This window comes from Plasmopara halstedii, assembly GCF_900000015.1.
Source record: "Plasmopara halstedii genome assembly, contig: Scaffold_3120, whole genome shotgun sequence".
Taxonomy (NCBI): domain Eukaryota; phylum Oomycota; class Peronosporomycetes; order Peronosporales; family Peronosporaceae; genus Plasmopara; species Plasmopara halstedii.
The window spans coordinates 910,058-926,000 of NW_020190023.1; the positions used below are offsets into that span (position 1 = coordinate 910,058).

Below are 15,943 nucleotides of genomic sequence, written 5' to 3' on the forward strand. Positions count from 1 at the left end.
TCGCGTCAACTTCGAGTGTGGCATGCTGTGATTTGATTCGCTTCTTTTTTGGTCGACCTTTTCTTTTGAACGTATTTGGTGAAAGATGCTCAGTCTTTACCGTCAGCGCACGTCAAGCATTCCGCGACATTACATGTGTGCGCGTCAAATCGTGTCGGAGGTCTAAGGCTCTTCTCATACGCAAATCGAACCATTTGCGTATGAGAAGAGCCAAACAGCTTTGGATCGACGGGAGTCGCTTTGAGTAACCACGTATGCACGGCAAACACGGCGATTGTACTCAACAATCGCGCTCTCACGCCTTCTCAGCTCTCTAGGGTTAAAAATGCGCCAGAATTAGCGCCGTGAGTGCTTCCTATTCACTTCTCGGGAATACTGCTTACAATTGGATCATACCAGTCACTTTCGATAAATCAGACATCTTACTAGAACCTCACTTAATGCTAACTTTGCGAAGCACAAAGCGCGATGTCAATATCGAGGCGGGTACCTGCCTTCACCTCCAGCTCGTGCTGTCGACAGCTATAATTATACCCATATACCCATGGGCTTGATAGTGCAGCTAGCAATAAACTCTTGATATTGGAATAAGGCCGAATACATTCGCTATTAAAGAGAATGTCGTGACGCACGACTTCGTCTTTTATCATGGATATGTGAGCATAAAGGGTCTGCGCAGGCGATGTCGCCTGCGCAGAAGTGAAATCTCAAACTCAAAAACTCTTGAGATCTCTTAAAGTGATAGTGGCGCGTTAAACTTCAAAAAAATTTGGGCTCTCGGCGAGCAGCCGACCATCAATCCTTTGTGGGCTTAATCTTGCTGCTACCAGATCAGCTCGCTGGTAGATAGTGGCCAACCCTCATTAGATTTCACGATTGTCGCAACGAGTCGAATCTCTTCAATAGTCCAATTCAGACATGGTCATCTCTCGGACACGATCGCAAGTCTGTACTATCGGATCAAAAGTTAGGCCTCGAGTCACATCAAGCAGTCAAATTGGTTTGCTACTGTGAAGCAAACGGTAACTCAGTTACATGGCCCTCTAGACTGAATTTTCTCTATAATCGAGCGATTCGCGTCCATGTGGGTCATGGTGGGTCATGGTAGCGAGATCGTGATATGGCTTTGATAAGTTCATAGTAAAAGCAGATCGCGTTCGCATTTTTTTATTCATTTTAAAAGGATAACACTATCAGCTCCTAGCTATACCTGTAATGGTCCAATGCAGTTACGGTGGTCCTCAGTATCAAAAACTGCAGATGTCTCATGTATGAGTGGGTCAATTTTGATCCTTGTCACATAGGACAAACTCATGTATGTTTCGCCTACCTTGTCATCCTATATACTTCTATCCGCTTGGCGCTTGGCGCTTGACGCCTGATCTCTTCTCTCAGATTGCTAGCAGGTTGATATTAGCAAGTCGATCACAATCGATTACTCTCCCATATCAAGACTGGAACGTCTTCTTGAAAGTCATGGAGATTACTCAAGCTAGTTGTAAACGAATTGATAAAGCCAAAGTATATCGTGATAAAACGTATACTGAATTAGCAGGCTTCAGCACCTCAGTCGATTTGCGCAAGTGCTTAATGTCCTAACTATTCCACGCAATTAACGCAATTAAAACGCGTTAGCCTGATCGAGTGACTATGCATGGTCCTTTGCGAACATTCCGAACCTGGTCAACCATTTTATACAAAATTTGCCCGAATTTAGCCCTAAAGGTATGAACCCGATCCGAGATAATTGCTAAAAAATCTGCAGAGGAACAACGTCACTGACAGTCACGAAACGAGCCATCTCGTTCAGACGACTCGTATCCAAAGCGTCTTTTTGGAAGGTCAAAACTGCATGATCATGAAATATTAGCACTATGATAGAAACGGCCGGCTCTAAAGCATGTGACAAGTGTTTGATCCGCTGGCACACTTCACACGTGTGCACAAAGTATGTAATTTTTGACCACCAGTACATTGTGGTGATCGTTTCTCGGCAAGATGACTCCTAAAGCAGTGTCGTGTATGTCTCATACAAAATTTAGAATTTGAGATCGTCATTATGAGGTACACATACGCGGCGTTTGTCAGGCGATTCCGTGCTGAGTATAGCACATATTAAGACAATGAATAGTGCTTACGAGCACCAAAATCATACATTTGAGGTGAAATACAAGCCTGGTCGGTGGGTGGATCAACTATTTCACTGCCCAGCATACAAACAATAGATAGCACAATGATGAGGTGGCGCATCAGTTATGTTGTTTTTAAGGCGTAAGAGTCGGATACAACTCGCCCTGCGCTTATAAACTCTGCAAACCAAGACTTCTCTAGAGAAGGCTAGCTATCTTGACAATGCCCAAACGAGATGTGGCGGCAACGGTGCGCGGTCTAACTTGGTAATGATTGCCTTCAAACTCTTTAGAGCCAGTATATATTAGGTATGTACCGTATTATGTTGTACAGGCACATTACACTATTTACACTATTGTTCCTTGACTTAGGGTTGAGTTCGGAAGTACCAAAGTAAAGTAATATAATGAAGCATTACGCTTAGTGAGCTATGTAATGGGGACACGTGGGATGTACGCCTAATGCCATGCACTACATGAAGCTCTTCAGTTTAGCTTGATAAATGTCGTAGCAACTTTAAAAACACTTAATGTTTGAATACAATGTGGATTTAAGCCCGCTCTTAGGCAAAGCGTACGAGCCCGTTCTCTGTGCGTTCGAAGTCGAGGACTCGTATAGGCAAGATTTTCTCTTCGGGGGATGCAAGGCAACCTGTCGCACTTTTTAGCATCTGTCTTCGATGATAAGCTAATGTCATTGGTTTGGATCGAGTGGAAAGCACAATTGATCGTCCATGGGCCAGATGTGATAAAATTTTGCCTGTAGGCATTCAATAAATCTGATGGGATACCTACAAAACGCGTTAATTAGACGCCAGTGGAGATACAACGGGCTCTCTTTGAGGGGCTGCTTCTATTAACCGCTTTTGATAAAAGAAGAATATGTTTCAAGACAAGACTGATTAAGGTGTTTTTAAAATTGCACAATTTCGACGGTGCATGGCTTTTCGCTCAAAACTTACTGGAAGTTCCATTTCCAATATTCTAACTGTTGATGCGACCGATCGATGTCGCGAAAGTCTGCACATCCACAACTCGGTTACCGTGATGAATCTGTCAGGAGATGCGATACTTAGCGAAGTGTGTCCCAAAAGCAGATGACTTTAATCGCCGCGATAGCTGCAGACCCTGTCCAAGAGGCGACCACGAATCCTATCATCATAACGGGGTCCCGGAGAGATGCTGCTTGCAGCGAGACCTGCTGCGTTTGCCTAATTTCTAGCGGATGTTACTTAAGTGTCATTGGATGCAAAAAAACTTTCGTTTTATAAATGCAGGATAGAGCGCGGGAGGTGGAGACTCAATAAGTGCGCCAAAGGTGATAAGCTACCACACCGTGGAGGAAAAGAGCATCCGGGCTCCAAAGAACTAAAACATGGCATCCGCCTATATTACGATATCAAACATTTGCGCCTTACGCATCCTTTAATGCAACAGGATTGTCATGCACTTCGCACCGGGAAAACTTTGACTCGCAGAGGTTGCACAAAGACTGGATGAGTGCGCTTCTCCGAAAGCAGACTTTAGCGCCAAAGCCAACTAACACTTTGGTAGTAAATACATTTAAAACAATTATTTTTGTTTTATCTTCAATAAGACGTTTTATAACTTCCCACAATACTTTCTGAAGTGCGGCTGTACCTTGAAAATCCACAGTCGGAGCTCGGTAATTGTCATAGATACCGATTCTACTGTCCACATGGATATTCACAATTACACCAAGTGATATATATATATGAAGTTCGTTCAATCGTACAGTATAGTATATAATTGAATGGTATCAAATGTGCAAGGGTGAAGCACAAAGAATGACAGTGCTTGTTCCGATACGCTTCTTCGCTTATATGTAGGCCAAACCGAGATTTACGCTTATTTCCAAGACACCGCACCGATACGTCCAGTATACTCTTTGTACTTGACCATATTACTTTTCTAGGCACACTTGCAACGGGATTTCGCTGTCGCGCACCAAATCACACAGCGAGCTCCACTAGAATGCGAAGGTTTTCGCGGATACAGCGATCCCAGTGACTTTCCGAGTACCGACAATGCACCTCCGCACTCAACTAGTGGGACACGAGTTTGCCATTTTCCGACGGGAGGTCACTTACGGTGCTCAGCCTTCCCACTGCACTACTTCAAGACTCTGTGCGCTTAAAATTAGGTCAGGATGTGACACCCTGCGTTAATCTTCCGACGATGTCAAGGTTGCTCTGTTACAAGTACCAAAGTCACGTCTACTCGTGGATAAGTAATTGCGCCGTGATCGCGAAGTCCTACAAGCCCAAGCATGTGAGACTCCGCGCACAATTAGAGAAAAATGAGCGCGAAAAATTCGTCTCGGGATTGCTATTTCTGTCGACAGGTGGTTGCTTTCTGTATGAGCAATGTGCAGCAGTGGCTGTGAAAACCCGTTCCCTCCATGAGGAATGCACCTGGGTACTAGAAACTACCAAAAGTGCCGCTGAGTATCAGATTTTGTTTTTTCGCGCGCCGGGAAAGAAAATACGTCGCCTCACCCCTCTAATGACTTGACAACCAGCTTCAGCAAAACAGAAGACCATCTAGAGCGTCATCTCATGCTTGACTTTGGAAAGTACAAAGCATGACGGACATCCCACCTTCGCAGGTTTCTGCTGCTTACAGACCTGCATGTCTTCATGAGATAGCGTAAGCAGCTAACACCAAAATTCGTTACACCGCTAGGTCATTCACCACCTACAATTAGGAAGCGTATCGCGACGGCCAAACCTGGTCGAGACCATGGCACCAGAGCGATCTTTCTGAAGTAAACCTTAAACTTCAGACTAGGGGTATCCTTTTCACTTCACCCAGAACCGGTAATTGCCTTTAATAGTCGTCGGCTCACCAACGGTTTAGGTAAAAGTGGCCGTCCGTTGCTCATCGAGCAGTGTCGGCGGAGGTCGACCCTCTCGCATTCTTGTAGGCTCTTTTCGGTTGTGGCGGCATGTCGACTCTTTCCGTGAGTCAAGGCGTACGACCGATGTTAAAATGAACCAAATTTTGGATTCTGTCTTTGGTTGCCATTGTACCGCCCCATTTGCGGCATCTTCAGCGGTTCAGAACGTGTAGCTACTTTAAGTAGAAGAGTGACTCAGCTATGGGGGGATTATAGCTGCGTTGCTCCGTTTGCAATAGAGCCTTTCACGTCCTACCAACTAGTAAGAGCTGGGACTTGGTATGGCTTGAGAATACCATACAGAATGCAGGTTGTGTTTGCATTCTTTTCGGAATATTTGAGCCTGAAAATTCTCTTTTGCTTCGACCACGAACAAAAAGTGTAGTGCGGTCGCAGCTTTGTCTTGCAAATTGCAAACACTACGTGTGTATGTATATTATTTGCACTTAGAAATTCTCTTACCCCGCATCATTTTCGTATGTATTTTGGCTGGCTCTGGATCGGCGTATTGCCTTCGTTCGTGTTGGCTCTTAGCCGGAGCGTCGTTCATCCATCGCATGGCGCTTTATCTCATCAAAATAAAATCACTACTTTTGCTACGAAGTATATTATGAGCACGTTGATTTCTATTGGTCCCTCTTCCGCATAGATAACCGATTTTTGTGGCGGCCTGAAAAGCACGGAAGGTCACCAAACCACTTCTGTACGATAAGATGAATCTTGTACAGGCATTTACAGCGTATTTATCGCAAACATAATGAACAGCTCGATCCAGCACCGCGGTCTTTTCGCTCAAGTGCTAGTGAGGATACCCACCACAAAGTTATTTCCGCGTTCTATCTGACGATCTGTTTGCAGATCGTCAGCGGTTGACTTATACCGAGTAGTTCGGTTAGTACTTATTAAAACTTCGCTATTAAGCGTGGATTGCTATTCGACACTATGGCATTTGACAAGCAAAGTTGGCGAATCACTTTGTCATAGAGCAGCTTGACTCTATCCTCACCTGATAATATCGCTGGAAGTCGCTAGCTAATGAGCCATATTGCGCAGAAGTGCCAAAAAAACACAATACCGGTATTTCCGGACGCGTATTCAGAAAACTCACAAATAAAAACTATACGGATGGAATGTCAGCATTCTGCTGGGACCGGTAGGCTGAAAAAAGTGCAGCTGCATGCGGCGGGTTTGACCTCCTGACACGATTTGCACTAGCGCACACATGAGGTTATCATATTACCGCGCCATCGATCTGAATATCTTATCTCTTATGAGATGGCCACCAAAAGGATACCATGCACCTTGTTCAGTATCCAATAGGACATGTGCTCATCATGAGGCACAAATACACGTCAAGTGCCATAAAAATTCAGCACGTCAGCACAGCAAGCCTTGGGATAAGACATAGCGGTGTAGGTGTGCAACTGCGCGCTATGACAAAGCAAAACCTTAGACTCTCAAATCCCTTGCTTCAGATCTTTCATCAGTAAAAAATATGTTATGTCTGACCTGTACGATGTTTGTATCGCCTATTGTCAGCATTGTGACGTGTGACAGCTTATTGCCGGGGCGATGCGAAGGCATACCCACCATCACAACACGCCGACCCGGGTTACAACTTACTTCAACGGTATGCTCGCAAAGGATTATCTCAGAAAGATGTGGTTTTGACGTCGCGGTGCGCAGCAACACATGAGCTGTATAGATTACATCGGCGTAGATTCAAGCAGATTCACCCTAGGGCATCCTTCATTGAAAATAGCTCCATATCATAAACAAGGTAGTTCTTCTCAGCAAATTTTAGCTGGGTAAACTCAAACGTAATCTTGCGTTTATAAATATTGGCATCTGCTTTGTGTCAAGCACAGCCTATTGTAAAGGCTGAATATCACAGACGACGAGGAATGACCGACCTAGATTTGGGAGCGCTTGAATCGAAGCACGCACGAGGGAGTTACTTACACTCTAGAAAGCCGCTCCATCTGCCAGTCTTTAACACTATTCTACATCGATTAAAGATATTAGTGAGGGTCATGCAATGTCGGCACAGTTGGTACTGTACCTGTCCAATCAATCCACCCAGAACATACCACTTCCAATATTCCTTTTAGAACAGAGGCAATGATCAATTTACGATGTCCGTAATTTTAGAAAGTCTGTCCGCAGATCCAAATTTCCAATGATGCAACTCAAAAATGGAATTCCTTTGGCGCCAAAGACACGCTTATTCATGTTATTAAACATGTTACTTAAGCGCATATACTCAGGACAGCTCGCAATAGTTCAGTATGGCTCTCCACATCCGAATTCTCGTGCTCTGCTCTATTACGGATATATATGTTGTGGAACAAAAGCTATGCATAGCCACAGTGTGGCATCAACAGCTGTGTCACTAGACCATTGAACGCTGCTGACGCATCGAACAGTCTCTGTGGCATATCTACCCGCGCTCAAAGCATCCCGCTCGGAGTACTCACCGTAGTGAAGGGAGTATTGCTGTTTCTCACGAAATAATTTTACTAGCAAGGTCAAGCCCAGTGAGAATTCAGCCGATCGTGCTGTTCTACCGCACATGATTATTAGGATTCAATGTTTGAGCTGGAATATGTAACTACATGCGTATTAAAAGGAGGCTTAGTTATCCTCTTGTTGTTAGCCGTTCTAACACAGAATGTCGGCGTTGACTGGAGAGATTAACTATCTCGCTTCGTGCATCGCGCATGAAAATGCTTCAGCGACGTCATACCGCTTGATGGGTAAATGTCACTGCCATGCGACACATGAATTGGTTCCCGGAACAAAGTCAATTTCATGACAATCTTCCATTTCCGGACATTAGACTCGTGGCTGGTCTCTCTTCACATTGTCGTGGTAATTCTATTGCAAAAGATAGAGAGAATTCTTGCTAATTGCCGTCCCACTTCTCGCACTCGGTGCTTGAAGTATCTTTACTAATGGACCACCCATGACAGATATTGAAGTCAGGTTCTCTTTCAGTATCAATCTTCCTGTTATGATGACTTCACGCTTTTGTGAACGTTTGCTCACATTTCATGATGTTATGCTCCTCAGCTTAATGAGAGATTCTTCTTTATGAGAGAGGGGACGTACAGCTCGGTCACATCGTTCATCTTGCCGCATACCCGCAGATCATCCATGCTGCGCCGGATGTACGGTAGAACTGACTCAACAGTATTGTTACATCGTGTCGAGGAGAAATCGTTCTACTTTGCAGCCAAACCTAACCTTTTTTACTTGCGGCTTACAGTAATCCTTCGACTTCACTGTCTGAGTGTGGGGATAGTGACTCCCAGTCGCGTCAACTTTTTACCTGTTCTGGTAATGGAGACAGCAGCTCACAGCTGTACAGAATCGTTCCACCGAAGATTCAGTTTTTGTATAGCGAGATGTAATATCTCTATACTGTCGCAGTAGGGATATGCTCTGGAGACCACGATATATAATAGCTTCTCTCTGTTTCACTCGAAACGCGCCTTACTACCGCTTCTGTATTCTAATTTAACCCAAGGCATCAACCAATAATATCGCAACCAATTTTAAAACTTTTCATGTCCCATCGCAGCTTTGTGCTCGCGTAAAAGGCACTTCTGTTTCCTGGCAGAGATGGGCTAATGACTCGCCAATGATTCACAAGGAGAGAAGTGCACGGTACCTAACGTTTTCGGCCTCTAGTAACGTCGTGGCGTTCCGACCACACAACATCTAGAATGAGATTGTAGTCCAAATCTAGAGACTACGTTTCTTGCTATTAAAGATCTCAAACTGTATCTTAGGGTTCAACATTAGCTTTAGTACTTTTGCCTATGTGCCGTGGCGAGACGCATAAATACTTCATTCGAATTTGGCATCTTCAACACCTTCGCGTATTGTCTACTGTTTCTGGTAGTCGAGTGTCGTACGTAGTTGCACAACACTTATGAGTATATTAAGACTTTCCACGGCTTCACAAACCCAAGGACGTTGAAATGCAACAACCCTACGCTATGGGTCTCACCTTTCTCAGAAATAGTATGACTGCTCATTGGGCTTGGTTATGTTTATCATGACTTCCATGAGGCACGAAACGACCCAGTTCTTTCCGGTAGTCCGCACTGCGCTTACTGGGATCGACATTCCCTTGTGAGAAGTTCACCATTCGCCCTTGTGATGTAGATCGGCCCTTCTTACCTCTCGGCTTATAGCAAATAGGGCACACAAGGCACAGATGTTTTGCGCTATCGTAGATGAAACATTTGCTGGTACCGTGGAGCTACTTGGCAGTAAATAAATCTCTCTAGTTTTTCCTCAACATGGCCGAAGAACATCGCCTCTGGTGCGCTCGTAGAGCTTATGCCTTCGCGGCATGGAAGTACCGATTCGCACCGAGCGCAACACTTGCCGCTTCATTGTAGGATGTAGAATAGAAGATTTCGGTGTAAAGCGCACCCTTTCGGACACTCTATTGAAAATGGCAGCTGTCGTCATCTATAGGAGAGAGTGATGCATTGTGAAAGTTATTCAAATATTGGACGTTGTCCGCCAGTTCTATTGTCCAATGTTGGAAATTTTTGTCGTTGGTTTTGGCTATGTGCTACTCAATTTTCTGGTGTAAATTAAAATCCATCATAGCACTAAGGATTCTCAATGCGAATATCATATCCAGCGTCTTGATAGAGACAGTCATAAAAATGCTGAAGGCTCTTCTAAGCTTTTTAGGAACTACCTCTGTCTACCACAATTTAGGATACAATCTCATCCTAAATATGGCGTGTCTGGAACGCCATGAGCTATATAAATCGAGAGATAGTCGAAGACATGAGTTACCACGTATCGAGAGCTTCGGTGATTCATAATCCTGACCCCGCTTCTCTCCTTCCAGATTACCAATAAAGGGGGTGTTCGATCTGTTGCGGTCACAGCACGAACTGGTACAGTAGCATTAGCACAATGTCAGCTATCATCGACTATAGCACGTCTTGGACTTGTGCACTCCAGATTGTGATGCAACCAACCAATTCTACGTCAGCATAAATCATTAGTTTTGTTCTTTTACGTTACGAGAGACCAGGGCGTCTCCTAATAGCTGAATTCCACGCGGCAGGTGTTACAAAGCCGTAGAGCTCGTCATTTATCAAAGCCTTCCGCTTTGTATTTGTAAAAATCCGTTAACGAAGGCACTTCACTTTGCAGCAAGAAGATATGTATATTCAAAGAGCAAAGTTCGAGAGATCCAGCTCCCACTTCACATTCTCTGGGTTACTTGGTACCTTAATCGTATCTGCTGACAGATCTACGACTGATGTCTGAGTTACCTCATCAATTCTTTTGTTTTGAGCTTGTGAAAACTGCCAGTCGTTCGGTTGCTTTGTCTCTACTGATGCCAAATCACTCTGATGCTGATCACTGCTTCTGCTTGACAATAATGCTCGGCTGGGTATGTCTTTTACTTTTCTGCTATGAGTTCGCCGACCTGTGATACTGCTTTTGATGTTGGTATTGCTACCAACACTACAAGCCACACTGTGCTCACTGGCAGAAGAGGAGAAACACGCAGCATCTACAGATGAAGAAAATGAGCCCCAAGACGATTTGGATGCAAATACTTTTGTGGTTAGACGATCTCGTTGGTATTGTCCATTGTGAAAATGAAGGTCCGCAAGAGTAGGACCATCTATGATTGATTGAGTTGACAGATCAGCACTATGTTGAGTATTCATTGATTGTATCGGGGTGATCAGTTCACTGAGTGGATAATGGTTATTCATCTCTTCAGTCTCTGTTGCTTGATCCCTCACGCATATCGTAGTTTGTTGCTGCTGATCAACGGTATAATTACAACTGGTGGATGCATCTCGACTCTTCCTACCTTCATCTTGAGCTGCACCATTAAAAGCTTTGACGACAGTATCTTGACTGCTCTTACATTTATCCTTAGCTGCACTGTCGACCGCTCGGCGACTGTAAAACTGTTGCATCTTTCTTTCTAGCATATCTTGAAACATTTCCAAAGATGACGCAGTATGTGACTTCTGTTGATATTGACAAGACCGCCGAGAGCAGCAATTGTCTGACTTTTGATCGACGTCATTGGAATCATTGCCTTTTGTCTTACATGCTACCTGCACAACAGCAGGTTTCGTGGGTCGATGGTGTTCGATAGCAGCGTTCACTGCCACTGATAGCTCTTCAAGAGTCATTCCTCGAGACTCTTCAGGATTTTGAGAGCTTTGCGACGACATTCGTGACTCTATTTCCGAGCACGATCCACACTCATCATCGTCGCTTGTGTAATCGCTGTCTTCATCAAAATAGAGTTTTACTAGATCTGCAAGAGCTCGTCTTGCCACTTCACGGTCCTGATCGACATTCACGTGCTGAAGACCGTTGAAAAAGTTACTTGAGTTATCAACTGGAGCTTCGTTGGCTTGTTCCTGACTGCACGTGCTGTCGTAACTTGAAAACGAGGAGGATGGTGATACAGATCTTCGAGAAGAAACCATGAATGTAACAGTGCCTTTGTAACGGAAAGTCACTAACCGGAACGGAATGCAAGTGTGCGTATATTGTTTATGATTCTTTAAAAAATGTGAGTGGGTAGCACTCTCAGCAATTTAACGCATCCAGTTCGATCGTATCCTACCATACTTGTCCCTTCCTCGCAAACTCTAATCGACTTTAATGGAAGCGTAGATCTTGCGTGTGAACCAGAGCGAAGCACCAACACCTACGGCACCCGTCAATAGCGCTAGTGCACCCGAGATAACGGCCATGTAGCCAAAATAAAGCATGGCGCCTATAAAATTCGCCACGTCCAAACGCGTCCAGAAGTAGTACGTCGAATAGAGAAATACGTAGACACCGCAAGCACCGGACACAAAGAATGACCGCCACCACCTGTATAATCAAGCACAAACTTAGACAACCCACACTGAAAGAGCTTTACGTCCAAAGACATACCAATTATAATCTTCAGCGCAGAGCTGAAAGTACGTGAGGACAATTGTAATTTCCGCGCACGTGTTGATCAAAATGAGAAATGCTAGCAGCAGAAAGCCAAAGACGTAGTAGTACTTGTCTGTCCACAAAGCTGAGAGCACGAAAAAGAGCTCTACAAAGATGGCACCAAAAGGCAGGACGCCACCCACTGCCGCTGCCGTCACGTGAGTCATGTACCATGGTTGAGGTGGGATGGGACGCGGGATGTTGCTCGTCGCCACAGGAAATGCCATCGATGGGTTCCTAGGAGAGTTTCAAATAATAAGATCGCCTTCCATTAACTACCTAAAAACATGCGTACCTGAAACCAAAGTAGGCCCCTGCAAACACTAGCGGTACAGAAATGCCAGTCCAGAGGAAGAAGACAAGAAGTATCGAGCCGAATGGTACTGCAGCGTCTGAGCCAGCACCCCAGACAAACAAATTGAGAAAAAAGAAGAGCGAGAACATGATGCCCGGGAAAAGTACAGCTGTAAGGACGGTGCACATTTGCCAGCGCTTGCCCTTAAACATCTTGTACATACGCGCTGAGGTGAATCCAGCCAGTATACCCAAGAGCACAAAGCACACAAGGAGAGCAATCACCAGCTTGCCTCGATTAGAAGGCGCTAAAACGCCCACAGCCGCGAAAAAGAGCGTGACGAACGCCATACCTAGAAGCTGACAGCCTGTACCCACCATAACGCAGAAAAGCATCGGATTCTTGGACGGCGGACGGAACACGTCAGCGTGCACAAGTTTCCAACCCGATTCTTCACGCTCTTCAGCGCGCTCTTCCTCTGTCGGCACGCGATTGTAGCGGCTAATATCACGGTGAAGACTGCGCATGAGAATCATTCCAACCATTCCACTAAGGAAAAGTACGATCACGAGAGCATTGATGATTGAAAACCAATGCACTTCATCACCGCCTGAACCAGCATCAAAGTAGACGTCCCAACGAGTACGCCAATCATGCTCGTTATCGAGAACCCATTCGACACTGTACGTCCAGTAAACGGGCATCTTGCCATCCTTGTTCTTGCGCACATATAGTGGACTTTTCAGATCACTCGAATGCTCACATGAATCCATACGATTTTTGGCCTTATCATAATTTCGAAATGCATAATCCAAACTATATGGAATGACCTTAAAATCCACAATGCGTCCTTCTTCTTCAGATGCTGTCGTACCTATCGGATGATTGTTGTAACCAATAAGTATCTTAACGTGATTATTAAGTTGTGGTACCACTTCCACTTCAGGATTAAAGCTTCCAAGAGGAAAACCGACTGTCATGCCACCTTCAGGCGATACGGACGTAGCCGGTAGGTTGTCTAAGATCCAGTTCACACGATACGAGTCCTTAATTGTATCTTCCCACGTCTTGACATCCACCTCTTCGTATTCCTGCTGACATAAAACGGTACATTGCTGTCCCTCAAGAAACTTAATCTCATATGGGGAATTCTGAATACGGTTAGCAGTTAGGTACTCGCCCAGATTCTCTGACTTGTACTCGATCTTTTCGGGCTACACATAAACTCAAAATGAGCCTCAAAATAGCCTTTCTCTAAAGGAATTATGAGCAAATTACCTGGCAAAAAGGTAGCTTGTAGTAATCGAGAGGTAATAGCGTCTCGGATGACTTTAAACTGTTGACGAAGAGAGGAAGAGGTTCACTCTTCGTGTATGTCGTCATCTGCACACCCGGGAGTAAGAAACTCTCAGTATATGGAGCCATTACAGCGGCCGCCGTAAGTGCGGCGAGCGACTTCGACGATCCCATCCTTTAATGCAGTATTAGCTGACTGGCGGCCCCTTACAATTAAACCCCGTCAAAGTCGGAGAGCGGATTTACATACTGTGTACATAATTTAATCATGTCGTTATATTACTAAAGAAAAAAAGTGTCTACAACTCGTCACCTTCCCAGTCGTCAGAAAACGTGCTTAATTGATCAAGTCGAAGCTCCTCACCCTGCCAACCACCACCTTCGTATACATCTTTTTCTAATACGTAATTTCCAGCTAATTCACAGCCAGTGTGTACGGCAGTCCCGGCTTCTAAATATTGCACACCCTCAGGCGAAATGCCATCGATCAGCACGTCTCCAACCTTTGTAGCTCGAACCGGATGTATTGAAGTGCACGAACAACCGTCTACGTCACAATCGCGAATCTCTTCTTCATCCATAATCTCGTCATTAAACAAAGCAAGCTGAAGTCGTATTTGCCCTACAATGGTGTCGCCTGCTTCAATAGGATAACTTTTATCTTCAAAACTACGTCCGATTAGCATTTCTACTTTTAAAGAAAGCTCCCCAATGAGCGTACTTGGCAGAATGCAATACAACGTAGTTAGGAATGAGATTCGAGTCAAAGTATGTAGATCATCATACTCTTTGACAGTGTTGTCGTTCATCACGCGAATCACAAGAAAGTCATGCTCGATACATCGCACGCCGACAGTAATACCCTCGATCCAGCGTGGATTCTTTCCTATGAGATCAACTGCCACATTAGCAATGGCTATAACATGCGATTAAGTGTCTTACCTCCATTGTCGTGAGTTTTCGTTCTATAAATCAAATCTTTGGCGGACGGCGTTCGGTTTCGACCGAGGTAAGCTTCACAGTATGGGTCTTGCGTGCCAAATGCTTGAATATCACGCAGCTTACTACCCGAGATAAGACCTAAGTAGAGTTTGGATTTCCCAGGAATGAAATGCATTGGATATTCGCCAAACTTGACGCGAGGCTGTGAGGTCGGGTTTTCTGTAGGACAAAGTCAAATATCATCGTCACCCCCTTTTGTCTCATTAAGCATTGCTTATTTAAGTATCAGCGTACCATGACCCAGTGAGAGATACATCAGCACCTTCAGATAACCCTGGGGGGTCAGTGCGAATTCTTTCTCCATGGACCTTCCACGCGAAAGGTCTCGCATTGCAAGCGCGATTTCTCCAATCACTGTACTGCGGAAACAGCATCGTCAGCTACATAAAGTCCTCGTACTCAATCGTTTTATCTTCATACTTTTTCCCCCAATTGTTGTTTTTAATGCGAAAGCGCACGACGTCGGTTGAGATATCGGGAATCAAAATGTGGCCCTTGGCGTTCCACATTGGCTGCGTCCCTATCGATTGCAATTGGCAGTGTCAAGATAAGATCATCAACACAACAACAACGTTATCCATTATTCTCATATTTATCAACCTCCATTGTCGTGTGTGTCTGTTTTAAACGCCGCTTTCTCTTGTTCCTTTCCTCCTGTTGTTAAGTACACACTGCAATACGGGTCTTGTTCGCCCAATGTCTGAACCTTTTTCAAGCTACGGGCTGAGAGAATCGTCAGATACAATATGGAATCGTTACGCAGCGCCGTTGGCATTCCAGCTATGCTGCTGCTGACGGACGAGCGGTGGCTCATGGATGACCTCATTCGCGATGCAAAAAGCGTTGACCGAATAAAATTTGTCTTCTGGAGTCTGATTCAAGAGATCCAGTGTAATAAGCGTTGTATTCGTATTATTCTTATCGGCATGAAAACCTATCGATTAGATCAACCACAAAGTTACATTAGTGCTGCTCTCGTCGTAAACCTTTTACTTAGCACAGGTAAATAAAGCAAGCAAAAGACGTTCTGACAAAGGAGAAAACTTTATAAAAAAAATCAAAAATGCATTTTAAGAAGAAAATGAGAGATTCGTTCTTGAAATGCGTCATCAATGTGACTTTGTAGCCGCGTGCAATACTTCGTCATTTAATTCGAGATAGAGACGACAAAGGCCACGGCAATAAGAGCAACTGAAGCAGCCAGCGAGGATGCGTCACTAGAGGTTGAGTTGTTTCGACGGTTCGATCTGCCCGCTCCGCTCGAGCCAGTATCCACTTTGCGCGAACACTGGTCTCCAG

At 44.8% G+C, this 15,943-nt stretch overlaps 4 protein-coding genes across 4 annotated transcripts; 1 reads left to right on the forward strand and 3 right to left on the reverse strand.

Annotated features, from left to right (window-relative positions):
• Positions 1–2,820: 2,820 nt before the first annotated feature.
• PHALS_07715 (uncharacterized protein) lies at positions 2,821–3,117 on the forward strand (the record flags this gene model as incomplete). The annotated part of the gene is made up of 2 exons (XM_024721232.1): positions 2,821–2,874; positions 2,941–3,117. The coding sequence occupies 2 exons, from the start codon at positions 2,821–2,823 to the stop codon at positions 3,115–3,117; spliced, it is 231 nt and encodes a 76-aa protein (XP_024586351.1).
• Positions 3,118–10,256: 7,139 nt separating this feature from the next.
• On the reverse strand, positions 10,257–11,549 carry PHALS_07716 (uncharacterized protein; the record flags this gene model as incomplete). Its single annotated transcript, XM_024721233.1, has 1 exon — positions 10,257–11,549. The coding sequence occupies one exon, from the start codon at positions 11,547–11,549 to the stop codon at positions 10,257–10,259; it is 1,293 nt and encodes a 430-aa protein (XP_024586352.1).
• Positions 11,550–11,714: 165 nt separating this feature from the next.
• On the reverse strand, positions 11,715–13,816 carry PHALS_07717 (transmembrane 9 superfamily member 4-like; the record flags this gene model as incomplete). The annotated part of the gene is made up of 4 exons (XM_024721234.1): positions 11,715–11,943; positions 12,007–12,288; positions 12,347–13,560; positions 13,625–13,816. 4 exons carry the CDS (start codon positions 13,814–13,816, stop codon positions 11,715–11,717), a joined length of 1,917 nt encoding a protein of 638 aa, XP_024586353.1.
• Positions 13,817–13,865: 49 nt separating this feature from the next.
• On the reverse strand, positions 13,866–15,458 carry PHALS_07718 (C2 domain; the record flags this gene model as incomplete). Its single annotated transcript, XM_024721236.1, has 7 exons — positions 13,866–13,891; positions 13,956–14,362; positions 14,429–14,528; positions 14,585–14,803; positions 14,879–15,003; positions 15,065–15,164; positions 15,245–15,458. The coding sequence occupies 7 exons, from the start codon at positions 15,456–15,458 to the stop codon at positions 13,866–13,868; spliced, it is 1,191 nt and encodes a 396-aa protein (XP_024586354.1).
• Positions 15,459–15,943: the final 485 nt, after the last annotated feature.